The sequence below is a fragment of the Ilyonectria robusta genome (assembly GCF_021365365.1).
Source record: "Ilyonectria robusta strain PMI_751 chromosome Unknown BGZ61scaffold_2, whole genome shotgun sequence".
Classification (NCBI taxonomy): Eukaryota; Fungi; Ascomycota; class Sordariomycetes; order Hypocreales; family Nectriaceae; genus Ilyonectria; species Ilyonectria robusta.
This window is the reverse complement of record NW_025764436.1, coordinates 2,440,843-2,459,581: the sequence shown is the minus strand read 5'-3', so window position 1 is coordinate 2,459,581 and position 18,739 is coordinate 2,440,843. Positions and strand designations below refer to the sequence as shown.

The window sequence follows — 18,739 nt, the reverse complement described above, 5'->3', positions numbered from 1 at the left end:
TTGGCTCGGTTTCTACTGCAGTATGTGAATCGAGTTTCTGGTTATCTTGATTGCTGTGTGTGTCCACAAGGGCGTCTGGCCTGCTCTTCAAGGATTTATCCCACTAGTACTCAATTCCTCAATTCTCAATACTCTTGAGGAGCATCAGATACTCCTCTATCAGCTAAAAATGCCATCATCCCTCTTCTGTCTGGATAATTGGAGAATGCCCAACCCGTTCACTGACGCTGAGAATGAACCAAGGTGACCCTTGATCTGCTCGCGCTACTATGTCTGCAAAGTATAAGACCCTCATGATAAATATGCCACTTAGGTATATCCTCAATCTCACTGTCGTGGCCCTAATAAACACAGCCTGTGCACGACTGAGTTGAGGAGCGATACCAAAGAGTTGAGTTTCCTTGTCGTACAGCACACCCAAACTTCACATAATTCTCACCTTCACCTCAGATGAACCAACTGTCAAACAAGGAGAACCCATAACCAAGCTAGTGCAGCTAGCTGCCTGCAGCCGAAGAAACGGTCCTTGATTCATTGCTGCGAAAAGCCGACGCGACCCTCCCCGTTCCTCCGCATCTCGAAATTCCTACTTCTCACTCTCGGATTCACAGCTCGCCTCTGGCTGCGACCTTTTGCAGCGCAAGTCCATGACTTGTTTCGGTCAGACAGGATGAAGCCTCCTCATCAATCTGGCAAGTCGAGACACCGACGCACACACTCCTCGTACAATCGCTTTGCAGGTTCACTGAACTCGCCATCGCCAAGGCCCTCGACGCAGGACCAAGAGCCGTCCGTCGTATCGTGGGATAACGGCCGCCGTGTTTTGACACCATACAGAGCAACTCCGAACAACCGCTACGAGATAGAACCGCTGCGGCCGGTGGCCTCGAGCGTACCGCTTCGCGCCCATGTCTCGCCCAGCAAAACCGGAGAGGGTTCCATGACGCGCTTCATCGAGGTTCCCGACAACGCTCCTCCGCACGCCCAGAGCAGACAGGCTCCATCCCAGAGCCAACATGGCATCAGGGGAACAGGGGCCCATGACGATTCTTTGACCCGTTCTCAGGGTAACTACCGAGACCCTTCACTGAGACGCGGCAGCGGTATGGTTGTCGAAACTCCGAGGGCGATGCGAAAGGCCATTGGGGAAAAGAGGAAGAATGGAGAATGGGCACCGAACTCGACTCAGGCCTCGGCAATGGTCCCCACGCCTGCCAACTCCCGCGATGCCTCCAAGGAGTCGAGAGATCTTGAGAAAGAGCCCCTTGCAAAGATCACAGATGTACGTGCCATGTATCGACCTCAAAACTCCAATCGCTAACAAGACTTCCAGTGGGGAAACGCTCCGCATCGGCCTCAACGAGGAGATGTCCCACCCTTGGTTGTGCACCAGCCGATATCTGTCGAGGGATCCCCAAAGTGTCAACTGTCGAACCTTGAACGAACTCGCATTCTCAACATATGTATAAGTTCGCAGAAAGACTACCTCAGTCTGCAGCCGGTCATGAACCACACAGAGGAAGACTTCTGGCGCGCCATCATGCAACGCATCGAACCCACTTCGCGGGACAAGTTCACCGACTGGAAGCACCTGCGGACCAACACGAATTCATGGTGCGACGGACGCCGAAAGGAACTCAGAGAGGGCGCCCTCCCTCCGCCACGCGACGTGCGCCGAGAGCTCGACATCGCCATTGACGGATGGAACAAGATCTGGGTTCAGCGGTTCACGACCCTGCACAAGGGGTATTTCGAGACTGCCGTGTGGGCCGCGGTGGAAAGGAAGGTACTCTCGTTTGTGCAAGAGGAGCTCTACGACTGGATCAACGGCGAGTTGGCGAAGCGCAGAGACGCCATCGAAACGCGGAGCCGGGCTCGACTGCTCCGGGAGAACAGCACTCGCGAGGACTACAGCAAGACATTTGAGCTGTTTCACGACAAGGTCAAGTCGGGCGGCCGCGTTGCCTTTGAGATCCGGGAGTCCGAGGCCATCATGTCTCTGATGGTTGACATCCAGCCAGGTTTGGAGAAGATCATTCGTGGGCACATGAAGCACAACGACATCAACAGCGAGGCTGCCCACAAGTCCATCTCACACTTACATGACAATGAAAGCGAGGTTGGCCTACCCCGGGACGACGAGGTTCTGCCCTCCATCGAATCCAATACCCCGGAGCTATCTCCTCGAATCCTGCAGCTGCTCCAGAGTTATAAGGGAAAGTATCGGGAAGCGCTACGAGACAACGAAGATAAGAAGCAGGAGAAACTTCACGTCGACGAGACACCCGATCGGCCAACCAAGAAGCGAAAGACTAACCGAGAGCCCAAGCCTGCGAAGAGCAGCACTCCGAAACCCCGTGTCGAGACTCAGGAAGCTCAGAGTCCTGAATCAACTTCAAGCTCGTTCTCCTTCTTGCCATTGAGTGACTTCATCAACCGCCATCTAAGCGTGAGAGGAGAAACGCCTAGCTCTCCCCTCAAAGGTCGATCCAAGACAACTGCTATTGTATCGAATGTCGAATCCCTGGCTCGTAAAGAGGGTGAACGCATATCACCGTCTGGAACATCGAAGAAGTCGAAATCGAAGGCGGGAAAGTCGAGCTACGACACCACAGTTGCTGTAACTCCAGTGGCCAATACGGGCGAACGCATGTCACCGTCTGGAGTGTCGAAGAAGTCGAAGTCTGGGAAGTCGAGCCATGACACCGCAATTGCTTCATCTCTGGTTAGCAACAAGGGCGAACGCACATCACCTTTTGAAACATCGAAAAAGTCGAAGTCTGGGAAGTCGAGCCAGGACACTGCAGTTGCTTCGTCTCTAGCTGGCAATGAGGGTGAGCCTAAAAAGTCTTCTGGAAAAGCGAAGACGTCGAGCAATGAAACGCCACCACCGGAACGAATGGCCTCACTACCGACTCCGAGAGACTCTGGATTGGTAAAGACGCCGGCTCCGTCACATCAGCAGCATGTATTCGCGATTCCTCACCGTCCCAACCAAGGGAATCCAAGTGGACAAAGCGAATCTCCGCCTCTCTGGCACAAGAATAGCAAAAGACGCTACAGGAACAACAGCCCACTGAACCAACAAAATCGGCCGAGCAGTTTGAGCTCGCGCAACTTACAGCCGACGCATCGGGGCGGGACGGGTCAGCCGGAGGACAGAAACACTGAATTCCGAACCCAGATCGAGTCTCCACTGCGATTTCGGGAGAGCACAGTTGACTTTCAGGCCATGGCGCCGAGAGCACGCGAAGACATGCTATTCCGAGCAATCAAGACGTTCATGCACGGAGAACGTCGCGGATAGAGCGGGGGTTTGGCTTAGGCGTGGGACGTTGTGGGATGTTGGCCGTTGCTGTTACATCTACAGCATTTGGGAGGACCGGAGTGGGTGGATTGATGGATTGATGGATGCGTTTGCGGCAACATGGAACGATCTGCTCTCTGGGATTGTCTGAAGTACGAATACGGCTCGTTGGTTTGTCTCTCTCTTGGTTTCTAATGCTGCCTTGCTGGTTTGCCCCAACAAAAGGCTCTCGAGAAGTCCCGAGATGAGCAAGGAATGTCGGTGCCGGACGGTTGAAGTCCCGAGATGGGCAGGGAAGGTCGGTCCCGGGCGGTTGACGAAGAACCCAGCATTGACATTGCGAGGAGTGGCTAAGTTCTGAGATGTAAGATAATGGACCAATACGATAGGAGACAAAGTTCTAAAAGGGAGTGAAAACAATCACATCCTCTGTGTTGTTGGGAGTTGTCGAACCACCATGACCTGACCCGGAAGGCGGCTCTGCGAGAGACGGCCGGACAGGAGCCAGGGTCGGCAGAAGCTGGAAGGCGGGGTGGATCACGGACCGCCGGGGCGGAGGCAGGAGCAGCGCAAGCAAGGCAGGAGCAGCCAGGCGACCGGCTACGTACTTATCGAGAGGGCTGCTGGGGGTTGGGAGCGGAGCTGTCTGAGCTGTCTGGAGCTGGGGCACACGTGGGGCCCAAAGAAGAAGCAGCACCTGCGGAAGACAAGCTCGTGGCAGGACAGGAAGGAGACAGGGGAGGAACCAGGGAAGGAACCAGGCAGGCTGTTGTTGAGCACAGACAGCTGAGGCCCGCCGATTCCCCATGGTCAATGATAAGCTGATAAGACTGATAAGACTGGTACGAACCTTCTCCGTAATAAGGTCCGCTTAGCATGACAGGCGTCGCAACTCTGTTCCACCCGCCGAATAGCCTGGAAAATTAGGGGACGGTGTCCTGAGTAGTGTGCGCGGCTGGCGTACTGTGCAGCCGGAAGCGCCTTGCCACGATGCGGGACGGCTCTGGATAGTCGGGAAGCGGTATGCAACACAGTGCATTCGGCGGCCTGGACTGACTGTATCAGACGCCCATCTTGCCACCAAAAGGCCAAAAGTCGGAAGCGCAGAAAGGGACCCCCACCAAGGAGCCGCCAGCCAGCTTTCGAACCCTTGGGCCGTGGACGCCAAGCCCAGGGCAGGGGGCCCCGCTCAACAAAATTCCCAACAGAAAAAAAAAAAAAAAAAAAAGTCGGAGGAACTGCAGGCGAATCTCTGGACCCTGACGGAAGGTCCCCGATCTGGACTCACACTGACTGGAGGTAGGTACGTACCCGCCTATTCCCCCCTCTCCCCCTCGCCCCCCACATTGGCCAAGTCCCCAAACTTCCGTGGTTTTTGTCCAGAGCCGACGCGGTACCAAGATATCATTGCACGCTTGTGTTGACCACCCAGAAACAGGGAAGTTAGAGATCAGGCACCGCGTCCCTCCAATTGATGGAAAAGCGAAAAATATGCGCCTCGGCATTTCCGCTCTTTGACATGTGGTCGCATTGCTGCAGCACCCCCCCCCCCCTCCCTCCTTTGATCGACTGTGCTTGCTGTCCCGCATTTTGCTTGTGCTTCAATGGCCGTCATGATACCACATCCTCGCTGCTGGGAGGCAGCCATGCGGTCATGGAAGTGCAACCTCGTCCTCCAACGAGAGGACCACATGATGGAGGGATGCAACGACAGGCGCCTTGCAGTAAGGTTATCACAGGCTCCAGCGGCATTTTCAACCCGAGGTTTGTCGCCGTCACCGTCGCCTGCGCGTCTGATGATTCAATGCCCGCCCACATGGGATCGTGATGCGTGCGCCTTGTGGAATCTTATCCATCAGCTATCCCTTGCCTATCAGAGGACGGCGAACCACCAGCTCCAACCTACAGGACGCCACAGGAGCACAGATGGCTTCATCACATTTCATCACGAGGCCTCCTCGCCGTGTCTCGGTCGTCCAAATCGAATTGCCCGGTGAGCCAATCGACACAGGTGCAATTCGCGTCTGTCATGAAGCCCGAAGAAGGACCCCGTCCCCCTCACTTCCATGGCTTGGGGCTTGCAAGTTGGGGCTTTCGGACATGGGGCCTGGATGGGCTTGGGCCTCTCGTCCCGCATGGCCCACGCCTCCGATTTGCCCCGTGGCTGTCGAACGAGGTGATTCACATGTCGATGATCTCCAGCCCTAGCCCAGCAGTAGGCGACTCGGAACCACTTGGCAGCCAGGCCCAAGCCAACTAGAGCCGCCCCCGCCCAAGACACGCAGACCGGCCGCCCTCTAGTAGAAGGCACGTCGCAGTAAGGGGTTGGCGGCCCAATCTCGTGCGCTACCGCCATCCCGCCTGGCCATTGCTCTGCCGCTGTGGCATACTATGTACCCAGTTATCCACACGGGAAGTGTAAGAGAGCAGGCGGTGAGGCCTCTGGTGGTGGTTGTTGAAAGCTGACAGCATGGAATGCAGCTGAGAGCGCCATGTTTGTGAGAGGGGGACGTGATGTGCAAGTACAGTACCGGATAGTACATGAGCCACAACGATGCATCACAGACGGCCAGCCAGCCATTGCAGTGCCGTGCAGGATCGACCCTAGACTTCCCTGGCCGGTTGTTCTTGTTGGCGCCGTGGCGGGGAATTCCTCGACAATGTGCTTGAGCATCGTGCCACTTGCGACCTGTTTGTTGGTGCCGTCCAGGGAGCGAAGAGGGGTGTAAGCCGTGCCCGCGCTCGGCATCTACACGAGTCGGGGGTGGGAAAGAAGCGGTGCCGCGAGCAACGAACGACTGAGCGAGAATACGAATACTGGCATTGGACAGACGGGGCGGTACCCGTACATGTAGAAGCAAACCCGGGATCCTATCAGGGCCCTGGGGATTCATCATTCCACGGCATCAAGACGTTGAGTGGGGCGGCGAGAGAGGCAACTTTGGCGAGTCGAGTAGAGCACGGTACGAATACCTACCTCTCATGTAAAAGCCCTTTCGTTGTTTGTCCCGTCCCCGCCACTCCGCAGGGCTCGTCGTCGTCGCTGTGAAACATGCCCGGCCTCCCCGTCAGCGGGCTTGGTCACGTCCTGGCCGGATAGCATTACCGGTGCAAGCCAGAGCGAGCAGCTGTAAATCATTGCCACCCTCTCAGGATTTTGGCCAAGACCAAGACCAAGGGCATCCGTTTTCTAGCGCCGCTCCGGGGGTTTTTTCCCTTCCTTTGCGGGTGATGGTGGTGGTGGTGGCACATCGTTAGGTGGTTCCGGAAGGTGTCTTCCTTTCGAGCGGCGTGTACTTGCGGTGGCGGGTACACCCCCCTGGCGATTTTGCTGCGTGTCGGGCTCCCAGAAAGAAGACGCAGCATCAAGGTTGATCATCAACCACTTCCAGCGCATGGCTCTCTCCCTGGCCAATTCGAAACCTGCAGCGTCCTGCTGGCTTGCTTAGTCCCTTGTCTCGGTCTCGGGTCGCCGGGGGTGTGGTTTTCGTACCTGGAGGTGTCGATTGCGCAGCGTGCACTGTTGCGTCCGTCGTCCCACACCTGCTGCCGGCTGGCCGCTGGGCGTCCGCTGTGCCCGCTGTCGCCGCAGTGGCCGCTGTCCACTGTCCTGTCCTGCTCCCCGGCGTGCCCTGGCCTGGGGGCTCCCTGGCTCCACGGCCACCCCCAACAAAACATTGCCGAGCGAAATCCCATAATAGCTCCCGCACTCCACCTCAAGCCAGTTAAACAGCCTCCCCTTCCCCTTCCACCTCGCACCCCGTTGTCGCTCTCCCTTCTTCTCTCCTCTGCTTGACCTCTCTCCCCAAGGACCAATTGGCTCGAGTCCGCGTCTCATCGGCCAATACTCGTCGCAACTCTCCTCCTCCTCCTTGTCCCCCCCACCCATCATGGCCTCCGTCTCGACCTCGGCCGCGCCCCGGCAGAAGCCTGCCCAGCGCCGGAACGCTCCCTCGGCCTCTGCCACCGACTCCGAGGCCTCGGCTGCCGTTTCTCCTTCGGAGTCTCCCCAGCACTCGGCCTCGTCCACCTCGCTCTCTTCTCTCGCCTCCGAGTCCGAGGCCGCCCCCAAGAAGGCCGACAGCAACTACGGCCGTCTGTTCGACACGTACGGCAACGAGTTCACTCCCCCCGACTTCACCATCAAGGACATCTACGATGCCATCCCCAAGCACTGCTTCAAGCGCTCCGCCTTCAAGGGCTACCTCTACATCCTCCGCGACGTCATCCTCCTGACCACCACCTTCACCATCTACTACAACTTCGTCACCCCCGAGTACATCCCCTCCAAGCCCGTCCGCGCCGGTCTCTGGGCCCTGTACACAGTCCTCCAGGGTCTCTTCGGCACCGGTCTGTGGGTCATTGCCCACGAGTGCGGCCACGGCGCCTTCTCCGACTCCACCCTCGTCAACGATGTGACCGGCTGGGTCCTGCACTCGTCGCTCCTCGTCCCCTACTTCAGCTGGCAAATCTCCCACCGCAAGCACCACAAGGCCACTGGCAACATGGAGCGCGACATGGTCTTCGTCCCCCGAACCCGCGAGCAGCAGGCTACCCGCCTCGGCAAGTTCGTCCATGAGCTGTCTGAGCTGACCGAGGAGACCCCCGCCTTCACCCTCCTCATGCTCGTCATGCAGCAGCTCGTCGGCTGGCCCAACTACCTCTTGACCAACGTCACCGGCCACAACTACCATGAGCGCCAGCGCGAGGGCCGTGGCAAGGGCAAGAAGAACGGTTTCGGCGGTGGTGTCAACCACTTCGATCCCCGCAGCCCCCTGTATGAGAACCGCGATGCCAAGCTCATTGTCCTGAGCGACATCGGTATCGGCATCACCATTGCCGGCCTTGTCTACCTCTCCAAGACCTTCGGCCTCAACAACATGCTCGTCTGGTACTTCCTTCCCTACCTCTGGGTCAACCACTGGCTCGGTAAGTCTGAATCTGATCCACTGGGATCATCCCCAACATGAAATGTGCGTCCTTGCTGACTTGTGCAACCTAGTTGCCATCACCTTCCTTCAGCACACCGACCCTACCCTGCCTCACTACACCGGTGACGAGTGGAACTTCGTCCGTGGCGCCGCTGCCACCATCGACCGCGAGATGGGTTTCATCGGCCGACACCTTCTCCACGGCATCATCGAGACCCACGTCCTGCACCACTACGTCAGCTCCATTCCCTTCTACAACGCCGACGAGGCCACCGAGGCCATCCGTCCCGTTATGGGCAAGCACTACCGTGCTGACGTCAAGGACGGCCCCGTTGGCTTCATCCGGGCCATGTTCAACAGCGCCCGCATGTGCCAGTGGGTCGAGCCCAGCGCCGAGGCCGAGGGCGCCGGCAAGGGCATTCTCTTCTTCCGCAACCGCAACGGCCTGGGCACCAAGCCCGCCGTCTTGAAGAAGGCGGAGTAAACCCCCTCACTAGAGGTGATGAATGAGTGGACGGTATTTTGCAGTGTTGTCAGCGTTGATTGTTCCGTTTGGTCAAGGGAATCGGTTGGGTCAAGCGAGGCCGGTCTCGCCATCGTGAATGCACACGGCGAATGCATGCGATGATCTTCTGCCAGGATCCCGCGGGACGAGGGGAGAGAAAGAATCAAAGAGAGAACAGGATGGATGAAAATCTCGACAGAATCAAGACATGATTAGATGATAGAGCAGATAGATGGACCTGACGAAATCCAAACTTCTTCGACCAACAATGGTGTCCTCACGCGCTTGCGTTCCTGTCTTGTGGTGTCTGAGAATGTTGATGTCTGAGGAAAGAGGGGATCGTGAAAAATGGTGCGAGGGATTGAGTCTCTGTAATAGCCGGCCCACGGAAGATCCGGAGCTAGAAATATCGGATCGGCTCCTAATGCGGGGAACATGGCCGTGCGTCTCCACGCCGTGTCCCACCAACCACCCGCCAAGACTTTTGTGTAACACGGAGCATTTCTTCTTCGTTGTCGACAGCGTCGCTAACATGTGTCGGTAATGAGAGGATGACGCCTCAATGGGACCTACGTCATGATGACTATATGTGTATTAATTGGTGGCATCCTCTGGTCTGTGGTTGTACTTGGGCGGCGGAATCATCAGCCCACCCAGGTTCCGAAAATTGCACCTCTGGCACCACAGGTAACAAGAACGTCTTGCCCGACTATTACTCTCGAAATAAGCAGTGACGAGGTTGCTAGCGTTGCGTAGTCATGCTGATATGATTTCAGGATGATGAAAATGAGACTGGAGTTCACAGAGGCAACTTGCAAGACACTTTCTGTGATTTCCTGTCCCTTCCGCTTCCATTTATGCTCGTCTCCTTATTTCACCAATGCGTGAGACTAAATGTGGTAGGGAAAGGAGAGTGCAGCAAGGTCAGGAATAATTTGACCTGATAGCTTCATCCGCAGTCCAAGTGGATGTCAAGCTGACCCTATAGAGTTGAGCTGACCCTATCCGCAGAGTTAAGCTGACCTCCCCCCCGGTCAACTAGACACTGCCCCACAATATTAAAGATCTGACCTATAATATTAGGATCCGCCTCGCCAAAGGGGCCCACTAGCAGGTAGTAATCTCTTCGCTTGATGAGCAGACATTCTTGAAAACCCAATCCTCTACACCTCACTCTCTAATGCATTAATAATGCATTAAGAATCGAATCAGAATCGATTCCGAATCATTTCTCACCAACCATGGATTTTCAATGGGGAGATTCGCCCCCGGTGCATTTAACTCCACAGTATCGAAGCGGTAACACCGAGCAAACTCTCGAGCAAATTCTCGAGCAATTGGAATTCACACCACGTCCACCCATTTGGGGCAACTCTGACACAACTGATGCCAATACGGGCCAAGAGATTGAAGAGTTCGAGGGAAAATTGAATCCAGTTTCAGTAAGTGGCCTTTCTATGGAGTGATTCTGAATCGATTCTAACACATTCAGCTTACAAGTAATGTAACTAACGTTACTGAAGTACCTGATCCCCGTACTATTAATACTCTAGTATCAGCAATACCACTTCAGTTCTCAACAAGGAACTCCCCAATCGAGACACCGTTATGGGTAGACACTATTATCTACACTCCGCAGATACCCGAATACCCGCAAAGCTCGATGACAGGGGTATGTTATATAATTCCTGTTGGAGCACTTGATGCCGATGAAGTAAAAAAACCATGGAACTCGGTAAGTTCATTCTTTGAGACCCCTATACTGTACTCAGGACTTGTCTGACATCGACCGAGGTTCAATATTGCCTTTCTCGTAAACACCCTACTTCGGTAACAACTACTACGCTACTCGATGACGTGCGTTGTTATCGTACAATCTTTTCCTGCACCGGAGGGAAAGGTTGTGAGTTTATTCGAGATCGATGGCACCATTTCGAGGCAACAGAAGATATCTTCAACGAGATGGCTGCAGTTCGCAACGACCTCTCTGATCCAAATTTGCAGCAACGAGCTCACAGGTATGAATTGTTTCAGTATTTACGAATCGATAACTGACCTGTCCTTCAGTTTCGTTCAAGCCTGCTTGGAGAGATTCCGGACATATTCCTGTACTCACAAGCGACCAACGTGCGAATTGGAGGTGTTCTCTAGCGACAGTGAGGTAAGAGCCAGTTAATTGGAATCTGTTCCAAAGTTAATCGGCTTTATGTTAGGATTCAACGGACAAGTCATGGTTCATCCAATGTGTGAATTATCAAGAGCCAAATGAGAACCACTTCGGCTCTCTTCTTCCAACTGAATTCAACCATCTCAAGTCTGAAGTGCAGAGGATTGTCGAAGGTCTTGATCTAGTGCCGGCGGAGAGTTGCGGTGTGATGGATTCGAACCGACGGAGAGTAAAGACTTGTGGTAAGTATTGACCTATTCAGAGCTAACCAGAGTAGAGGTGCAGCTGGACCCTAACTTATTGCTCAGGTAAAAAACACTTTGGTCAAGCTGGAAATATTATCCAGTTCAAATGTCATGTTACTTGGGTTTTCTATACCCCATTGGATGGTAAATCGAGCCCAATTATCATGGCTTCTCATGGAATGCATACGCACCCACCAATTCCTCCAACAAAGACCCCTATTGGAGTTGGGAATCAGTTGATCAAGCTTGTCAACCAATCTCAGAATGGGATGAGATATCTCGGTAAGCAGCCTATTATTCACTGCAAATCAATAGCTAATCCCAACAGTACCCCTTCTTGCTTCCCCTGGCCTCCAAGCATTTTGTCAGATGTACAACCACCAGTCGACTAAGGAAGTCCACAAAAGCCTTATTCGTATGGATCGAATCCAGGCTATTTTCCAGAAAAAGAGAGCGCTCGACTTCCCTAATGCGATCAGTCAAATGTCGATACTTCTTGCACAACGAGACCAGACGACACGTCGGGTAAGCAATGACATATGATTCTGAGTCGATTAAATACTAAGTGAGTAGTATATCCAATATGCCCGTGGTAATGGCGAGCGCTTTATTGCTATTTGCTTTTATGAAGGGCAAGTAGCTCTATTTCGCCACTCCGAGTTTCACTCATTTGAGATTACTACCAATCACAGTCCTCGGCCTGGTGCAAAGGACGTGGAAGTAATCTGGAGTTGGTATAGCCCAGTTACCGAACGAGGTATGATCTTCTATTCAATGTTACGTCGGAGTCCAACCTAATATAATTTCAGCGCTCCCTCTTGTTCGAGTCGTCTCGAACGATGCATCACCTGAGATGTATACCTTCATGTATAAAAAGGTATTTGAGATCTATCAATCAGATTTTGATCTCGAGCTCCGGTGGAAGCATCTCCATGATACTGGTCTAGTTGGAATAACTATCAATCAAGATTGGAAGAATTTGATTGGTAAGTAATATTGATTTTGCAGGGTATAGACCAGTTGCTAATTTCTTAGGGTTTGGCAACTATCTGTCAAAATTTGTTGATCCTGAGCATCACGACTGGACCTGGCAAGTGAGCCGGTGTGTGCGATTTTGCAAAAGCTTCTTCCAGCTTGAATTGGAGTCTTATTGCACCTCTGATCGTAGCGAGGGCTCCAGGTATGCCACAATGCTCTCCATCTTAGATGCTCAGTCAGAGGCAGAGTATCTGAAGCTGGTCAACCTCCTGGAAGGTAAGCAAGCCGAAAGAATGCAGCGAAATCAATACTAATAAGCATAGACGAGCCTGACCTTTACGACTGGGCCCTACACAAGGGTCATGGGGTAATTCGGTCCGGCTTGAATCAAGCCTGTAGCAATATAAGCGCGGAGGGTTGGGATTTATTCTGTGGGCATACTAACACAGTTGAACTGCTGCACGAAATCGTTTACAAGTGGACTAAGATCATGGATCCCCTTCGCGACTGCATCTGCTGGTAAGCAATTCAGAGGCATTCTTATGAAAGTCTAACATCTATTAGGGGCAGCGGTCTTGATATGAAATACCTGGCAACCGACGAAACCTACGAGGAACCGGGTATCCATGCATATAGTGACAATCGGTCGCTTCCAATCCGAGATGCAGATCGTAACGATGGAGCTCATCATCAACGGGCCGAGGGATCTCAGGATCGACCCTGGTCTATTCCACCTAATCCGATGCCAGATCAAGCTTATCCTCCTGGTGCATCTTTGCAAGCATCGTCCGACATAAGTTGGGGATCGAGTCAGCCACAGAGCCAGGGTGTCAAGCGAACCCGAAGGGGAAATCTATCCAAGTACGCATTCTTGATCAATCCAGGAGTAATCCCTAATATATTACAGCCAACCAACATCGCGACATCAAACTGCCCAACAAGCCATCGATGCCGCAATGCGAGCGAAAGAAGAATCGAGGAGACACCCCACAAGAATGCAAATGAATACGGAGACGCCGCTAGCACCTCGGATTGAGTTAGATGAGGAAATGATTGAGCTTGCCGAGGCGCAACGAAACATGGAGCTGGAACAAATAGATCATGAGTTCCAGGGAGATGAAAGTGGAAGACACCTTGCAAGGTTGAACGTGAATATGCGCATGGAGAGAAGCGGGTTTCCGGTTGACCCAAATCAAGGGGAGAAAGACCTTGCAGGAGTGCACAGAAATACGGAGACAAGTCCAATGGAGTTTTCAAGAGGGCAAAGAGATGCGGGGATAAGGCCAATGCAGCATGGGGTTGAGGAAGACGAGAGACTCCTCGAAATACGCGAAAGGTGGCTAGCTTTGCAGCGAATGAAGTTTGAGCTTGAGGAAGCGAAGTTTGAGCTTGAGAAAAGGAGGCTTGAGATTGAGATTGAGAAGCTTGAGATTGAGAAAGAGAGGCTTGATGTCGAGATAAAGATCGAGGAAGTAGAAAAACAGCTGGATGCACTGCGGAGGCAACAGGTGTGAACTTTGTTATAAGGTAGGTTGGAAATGATGGATATCAGCTAGACACCGTGTGCAATTTGAACTGATTGAGAATGTCTCCAGAAGTAATCCCCTTCGTGGGTTCACGGCAGGAAACAGAATAGTGATTTACGAGGAGAACTGGCCCCTTCGCCCACCCAAGAACAAACTAGAAAGCCGGATCAAATTAGGTTCAATGTCAAAACTAAACCCGACGCGGGGGTCGTTGGACTAGCCATTACAGTAAACCTCTTAAACTTGCAAGCGCAGCTCTTGGGAAAGATAATGGGCATATTGAGCCGGCCTTCCGTCTCAAGTCCGGGATACGGGATTTTCGGCCACCTTTGAGACTGGGCCTTAAGCATCTGTAATTCTGAGTGGGATGCTGTAATCACTACCCTGTGTCCCTAGGGTTAGGGGATTCAGGAAGTCAGGTCTCTCAAGCAAGGATTAGAGTTGGGTCGCGCCGAGGTACCAGGAGGTAGACGGATCGTGATGTAGGCTGTTATTGTAATATGATCATTTTGCGCAAAACTTGAGTCTCCGACTAGGTATCCTCTCATATTTGCAAGCGAATCTCTGTTTGGGGGTCGGTGAACTCGGTTGGCCGAGTTCCGCCCCGGCAAGCAATAATATTTTTCTTGGTGACAACTTGTCTAATCGTAACGAGGTTGGTGGCGGACAGAGATAGGAGTGAGAGCGTGTTCTCTAGGTGGATTCCTGGTCTTTCAGCAGCTCTCTGTCCCGTAGGGTTCTCTTATTCGAACTCGACGCCTCGAATAGGTAGTCATCTTTCTCGGGTCTGACTTGGCAGGACCCATCGACAGTCCCTTGATATACCTAGATTTACACATCAAAAATTATCGATGACAAGCACAACAGTAGCAAAATTGCATGGCCTCTACACCTGTAAATCACAGAGTAGATTTAATATTGCGAAGGAAAACCGGGCATAAGGGTAAATTGGACTGTCTCCTTGAAGGGGGCGCCATCAGAATGTGGAACTTAGTCACGGAATGAGCAATATTACCGTCAGCTGACAGATATAAGACAAACATCTAGTGATCATCGCCGTCCCTTTGGGGTAGTTGCATCGCATGTGGCCCCACTCCTAACATTCATCCCTTCCAGGACGACTCGATCTAGAGGGCCGAGAAATAACTCGACCGTTAACTAGGAAACAGAAGTGCTCTGTCTTCATAGATAATAGTCCGACGTCTATTACCGTGTAGCCAGTCCCTTTTAAGTCAATCATGCTCCGAACCGGCTCCATGACGGCCATGGCGACGATTTTGACAATCGGAAGGACTTGTACGATCTTGCAAAACCAGGCCCCGTGGCGTTATCAGACCACCTTGCTAGTCGACGACTCTTCGTCGAAGGCATGTTCCTTCGTAATTTACGGGAAGTATGTCTTCCGAGGTCCCTTAGCTAGGCTAAGTATGAGTTTATTTTAAGTTGACGCGAGCAAAGACTGGCTACTTTGGGAGATGGGGGCCAAATTATCAAAGTGACGGTCCATTCTCGCTGCCGGCTGTGCTATTCTTGGGTTAGTGACGCTTCTGGCCTAGGGTGCTCCTGTCAATCCCGTGGTGTACGGATAGTTATAGGTTGCCGAGTTAGTGTTGGCTAGCGGCCATCCAAGTTGCGAGCTGAGTATGCTGATCGCCGTTAGCATTCGTGCGGGGAGTTTGCGCACTCGGACAGAGAGACTCCGTAACCGTTGGTGCCATGCCATAGGGAAGCATCGCCACATGAGTAAAGTTCGATGAGAAGGGCCAAATTCTGGCCAACTGCGTATGGGGCTGAGAAATCTGCTGTTTCTGAAACCTTCAGTGTGTCTAGGCTTGATGCGACGGTTGTAGTTGGCTCGCCGCGTTTGCGGCTGAACGCCATCCGATCTTGGGATCGGCCTACAGATCGGTAGCCCACACTTGACACATGATAAAATGTTCACCAATGAGTGGCAAACTGGGAGAGACACAGACAAATGTTAATTTACACTCAAGGAAACGGTTGTTGAGGTACATGGGTTAAGGTGATATCTCTGTGTATGGTGAGAGCAAGACACGGTCTGGGTCCCAAAGGCGCCTCAATGTAGTCAAAACACACATACTACATGTGGTCCTAGAGGTGCCGTGGCAGATGCTGAATTGACAAATACGAAACCGTACGTATGTGATTCCCAGGGGCGAGTCAAAGTTGCGCGTGAATCACCTCGCGATGATCTGATCGAGCTGCTGTTTCTGGTTTCGAAGATTCAGGTGATGGGCAGATGTGTACCCAAGGCTGGTCTCGAGCGAGTCCATGGGCAAGCCAGGCTGAGTTGCCATGGCTAGCGTCCTCATCCAGAATCTATGACGTTGAGTAAAATCAACGGAGGCGGGTCCTCGGTTAAAGCTACCGATCCGAATCTAAAAGCCAGCGGAACCGCCAGTAAAGCCAGTCGAAGGGCAGCTTGTGGCTTGATTAATCATCCGTGAGTTCAGCTCTCCGCCTCCGCTCCGGTTTCTCCTCTGTGAGACAGGGAGTGAAGAGGCATTTCCACAGACAGTGAGAAATGTGGCTAGCTTAGCCAACTGAGACGCGACTTCAACGACGCGTCGGCCCTGGACAAGAAAAGAACAAGGAAAAAAGAAAGATCCGAAGGGGGCGTGAGCACCGGACGTGGGCGGCTGATGTGGTGGACTAATGAGACAGTGGCTGAAGCCCAATACGACACACTCCACAACATAGCCAAGAGTGCGTCGCTTAGAGTCGTGAATTAGGCACGACATGAATGACGACGAGGGCTTCACTGCAAATACACGCCCTAAATCTGCAGCATAGTTGCAACATGGTCCGAGGTGACCCTCAGCATTCCAAATTCCCCTCCTTCGCTCACTCTCTGGAAACTGACACTTTGCCAGTTCAAAGTTGGTACCAGACATCCGTCCCCAGCTTGTAACTGAGTTTAACTAGACAACCCAGGTTCCCGGGGAAAGAGACGGCCCACCACACAATAAACAACATTCGGGCATTCCTCTGAATTAACCGCGCATCCTCAGAGGCATCTCGGAGCCAACTCTACGAGGCTAAATCTGACCACAAACGCTCCCTAGACGCCACGCCAGGTGATGTTACTTCTGGGGCATCCAATTGACCGTGGCCTCCGGCCGTAATAACCGAGACTTGAAGGGGATTGCATTGCGCCACCCCGATGCCTAGCCAGATGGACGCTAGCTGTGACTCCTGCAGGGGGGATGTCAAAGCTCAAGGTTGAAAGATTAGTGAGAGATGCTAGACTAAATTTGTAGACAAGGTCGAGTCTGTGATGTCCTCCCTCCATGGTGGCCGGCGGTGAGTGTGGTGACGCCCGGACTTTCCTGGGTGAGACCTGCATATAATTTCATATCATGAAGAATTCGGCTGCATGACGGAGGCATGTGTACCGACTTGACCCATGTTACTTCTGATATCAATCTGGGTGATAGCTGGCTGTGGCAAAATTTCTGTCAACGTGATCGTTATCCAAGATGTACCCCGGTTGATATTGAATCTTTCGTGGAGGACAACGAATATCACAACGACTTGGTCCGTGCAATTATGTCTGAATTCCACAGCAAGTCAACCACGGACCTCTTCAAGAATTTGCTCATTGTCGGTTTTCTTGCCCGGACTCTGTCTACCATAGGTTGTCCGCCTCCCTCGTGTCTCGTTACCATTCTTAGTTTTGGTGGCCACTGTCTGGACTTTCGTCTGTCTGCGGCAGCGACAACAGCATTCGATGCCTGCATTCATGGGTTACAGTCGAGTGAACAATGCGATTACAAACTTCCACGGAGTTACTGACAAGTCGATGTTGTCTTGTTTCGTTTCAGAGTTGTCTTGTTTCTCCACCCGAACGCCGCCATCGATACCCGAGGTCAAAAAAATGATTGTCTGGGCAAGGTTTCAACTGTATTAGAACCATGTAAATTTCATTGAGAGCCGTATAATATCATTTTGTATTTGGAGTGTGCTTGGATCATGCATATTCGCAACTCTTGACGTTTCCAGTGACAGTAACAGCTGCATCCGGGACAGATGGGCAACTCGCAAACCACCCAGCGGGGATCTTGTGACTTCTGCACTGCTGGCACCTGTATCAAATCCCGGTTCGCCTTTCAATATGACAAATAATCAATTGTAACCTCCACTACGGTAGTTTGCTGGAGTCCTGGGGATTTTATGACAGTGGAAAGAATCAGCCCGACGAACAGTATAACCATCTATGTAATGGACAGTATCTCGATACCAAACAACGGAATGTTCCTCAGGTCTGCTAGTGGCCCCTTTCCTGGTGCGTACATACGAGCCCACCTTCTAATTTCCGATGGAGTGAGACATCTTAGATGAGCTAGTTCGGGACCTGTGCCGAATTGCGGAGCACACTTCGGGTCACAATAACGCCTAGCAATGGTAGACGCTGACAGAATGAACTTTTTTTGACCATGAGTGCTCTCACGAAATTGTGAAGTTTGTTGAAAGGACGTCCAAAAAGAGTGTCACGTGGTCGCCATGGAGTGGGCCCGCTTGGATCCCGATTGATCGACTTTCAGCTGGTCTTGTATTGTGTGAGAGACGGAGAACGGATTTTGGAGGCGCGAATATTTACCCTTCCGAACACGGAGTGTTTCCGTAAGCATAGGGTAGGTACTCTGGTATTTTCCGGTTTTTCTTTTCCGGGATTCTGTTGTGTTTCAAAGAACGACATCCACCTTGTGAAAGTCGGCAATGGTAACCACATGCCTCGTTGATGAGGTCCACAGCTGAATGTTCAATTATATCACTGCTAAAACTATGAACAATGTAAAGATGTTAAAGTATTGACATGGTCCTATTTGAATGCTCTTGGTCCGCTGCAAGTCACTGCACTCAACCCAAAGGCTACCCCACTTAACTTTATTTGCAAGCTCCGACCGGGACGGAACAGGCATGGAACCGACCGAAAGGAAGACGCCACATGGACCATCTCATGCACTATTCAACGTATCGAGTGTAGATCAAGAGCCCTAGACCACTTCATCTGGGAGCCGCAACTGGCGTCAAAGGTTATTCATCTGTACGTGTGCTT

General features: G+C 52.5%; 8 protein-coding genes across 8 annotated transcripts; 5 read left to right on the top strand and 3 right to left on the bottom strand.

The window, feature by feature from the left end:
* Window positions 1-670: 670 nt before the first annotated feature.
* On the top strand, window positions 671-3,307 carry BGZ61DRAFT_527152 (uncharacterized protein; the record flags this gene model as incomplete). The annotated part of the gene is made up of 2 exons (XM_046253069.1): window positions 671-1,282; window positions 1,334-3,307. 2 exons carry the CDS (start codon window positions 671-673, stop codon window positions 3,305-3,307), a joined length of 2,586 nt encoding a protein of 861 aa, XP_046110960.1.
* A 1,559-nt stretch (window positions 3,308-4,866) lies between these two features.
* On the top strand, window positions 4,867-5,454 carry BGZ61DRAFT_91677 (uncharacterized protein). Its single transcript, XM_046257219.1, has one exon. The coding sequence runs from the start codon at window positions 4,912-4,914 to the stop codon at window positions 5,302-5,304; it is 393 nt and encodes a 130-aa protein (XP_046110959.1). The 5' UTR covers window positions 4,867-4,911; the 3' UTR covers window positions 5,305-5,454.
* Window positions 5,455-6,315, bottom strand: BGZ61DRAFT_91676 (uncharacterized protein). The gene has a single exon (XM_046257218.1). The coding sequence runs from the start codon at window positions 6,202-6,204 to the stop codon at window positions 5,605-5,607; it is 600 nt and encodes a 199-aa protein (XP_046110958.1). The 5' UTR covers window positions 6,205-6,315; the 3' UTR covers window positions 5,455-5,604.
* Window position 6,316: 1 nt separating this feature from the next.
* BGZ61DRAFT_91698 (uncharacterized protein) lies at window positions 6,317-7,638 on the bottom strand. The gene is made up of 2 exons (XM_046257220.1): window positions 6,801-7,638; window positions 6,317-6,740 (listed from the first exon to the last, which is right to left on the bottom strand). The coding sequence occupies exons 1-2, from the start codon at window positions 7,197-7,199 to the stop codon at window positions 6,498-6,500; spliced, it is 642 nt and encodes a 213-aa protein (XP_046110957.1). The 5' UTR covers window positions 7,200-7,638; the 3' UTR covers window positions 6,317-6,497.
* Window positions 7,198-8,722, top strand: BGZ61DRAFT_339990 (fatty acid desaturase-domain-containing protein; the record flags this gene model as incomplete). Its single annotated transcript, XM_046239270.1, has 2 exons — window positions 7,198-8,236; window positions 8,310-8,722. The coding sequence occupies 2 exons, from the start codon at window positions 7,198-7,200 to the stop codon at window positions 8,720-8,722; spliced, it is 1,452 nt and encodes a 483-aa protein (XP_046110956.1).
* A 1,184-nt stretch (window positions 8,723-9,906) lies between these two features.
* BGZ61DRAFT_91661 (uncharacterized protein) lies at window positions 9,907-12,865 on the top strand. The gene is made up of 12 exons (XM_046257217.1): window positions 9,907-10,185; window positions 10,236-10,478; window positions 10,538-10,761; window positions 10,811-10,904; window positions 10,957-11,152; window positions 11,219-11,437; window positions 11,484-11,680; window positions 11,729-11,912; window positions 11,965-12,141; window positions 12,191-12,409; window positions 12,457-12,648; window positions 12,698-12,865. The coding sequence occupies exons 1-12, from the start codon at window positions 9,985-9,987 to the stop codon at window positions 12,715-12,717; spliced, it is 2,166 nt and encodes a 721-aa protein (XP_046110955.1). The 5' UTR covers window positions 9,907-9,984; the 3' UTR covers window positions 12,718-12,865.
* A 106-nt stretch (window positions 12,866-12,971) lies between these two features.
* BGZ61DRAFT_441635 (uncharacterized protein) lies at window positions 12,972-13,723 on the top strand. Its single transcript, XM_046244613.1, has one exon. The coding sequence runs from the start codon at window positions 13,090-13,092 to the stop codon at window positions 13,645-13,647; it is 558 nt and encodes a 185-aa protein (XP_046110954.1). The 5' UTR covers window positions 12,972-13,089; the 3' UTR covers window positions 13,648-13,723.
* BGZ61DRAFT_441634 (uncharacterized protein) lies at window positions 13,637-14,115 on the bottom strand. The gene is made up of 2 exons (XM_046244612.1): window positions 13,729-14,115; window positions 13,637-13,660 (listed from the first exon to the last, which is right to left on the bottom strand). Exon 1 carries the CDS (start codon window positions 14,007-14,009, stop codon window positions 13,827-13,829), a length of 183 nt encoding a protein of 60 aa, XP_046110953.1. The 5' UTR covers window positions 14,010-14,115; the 3' UTR covers window positions 13,637-13,660; window positions 13,729-13,826.
* Between the last annotated feature and the right edge of the window lie 4,624 nt (window positions 14,116-18,739).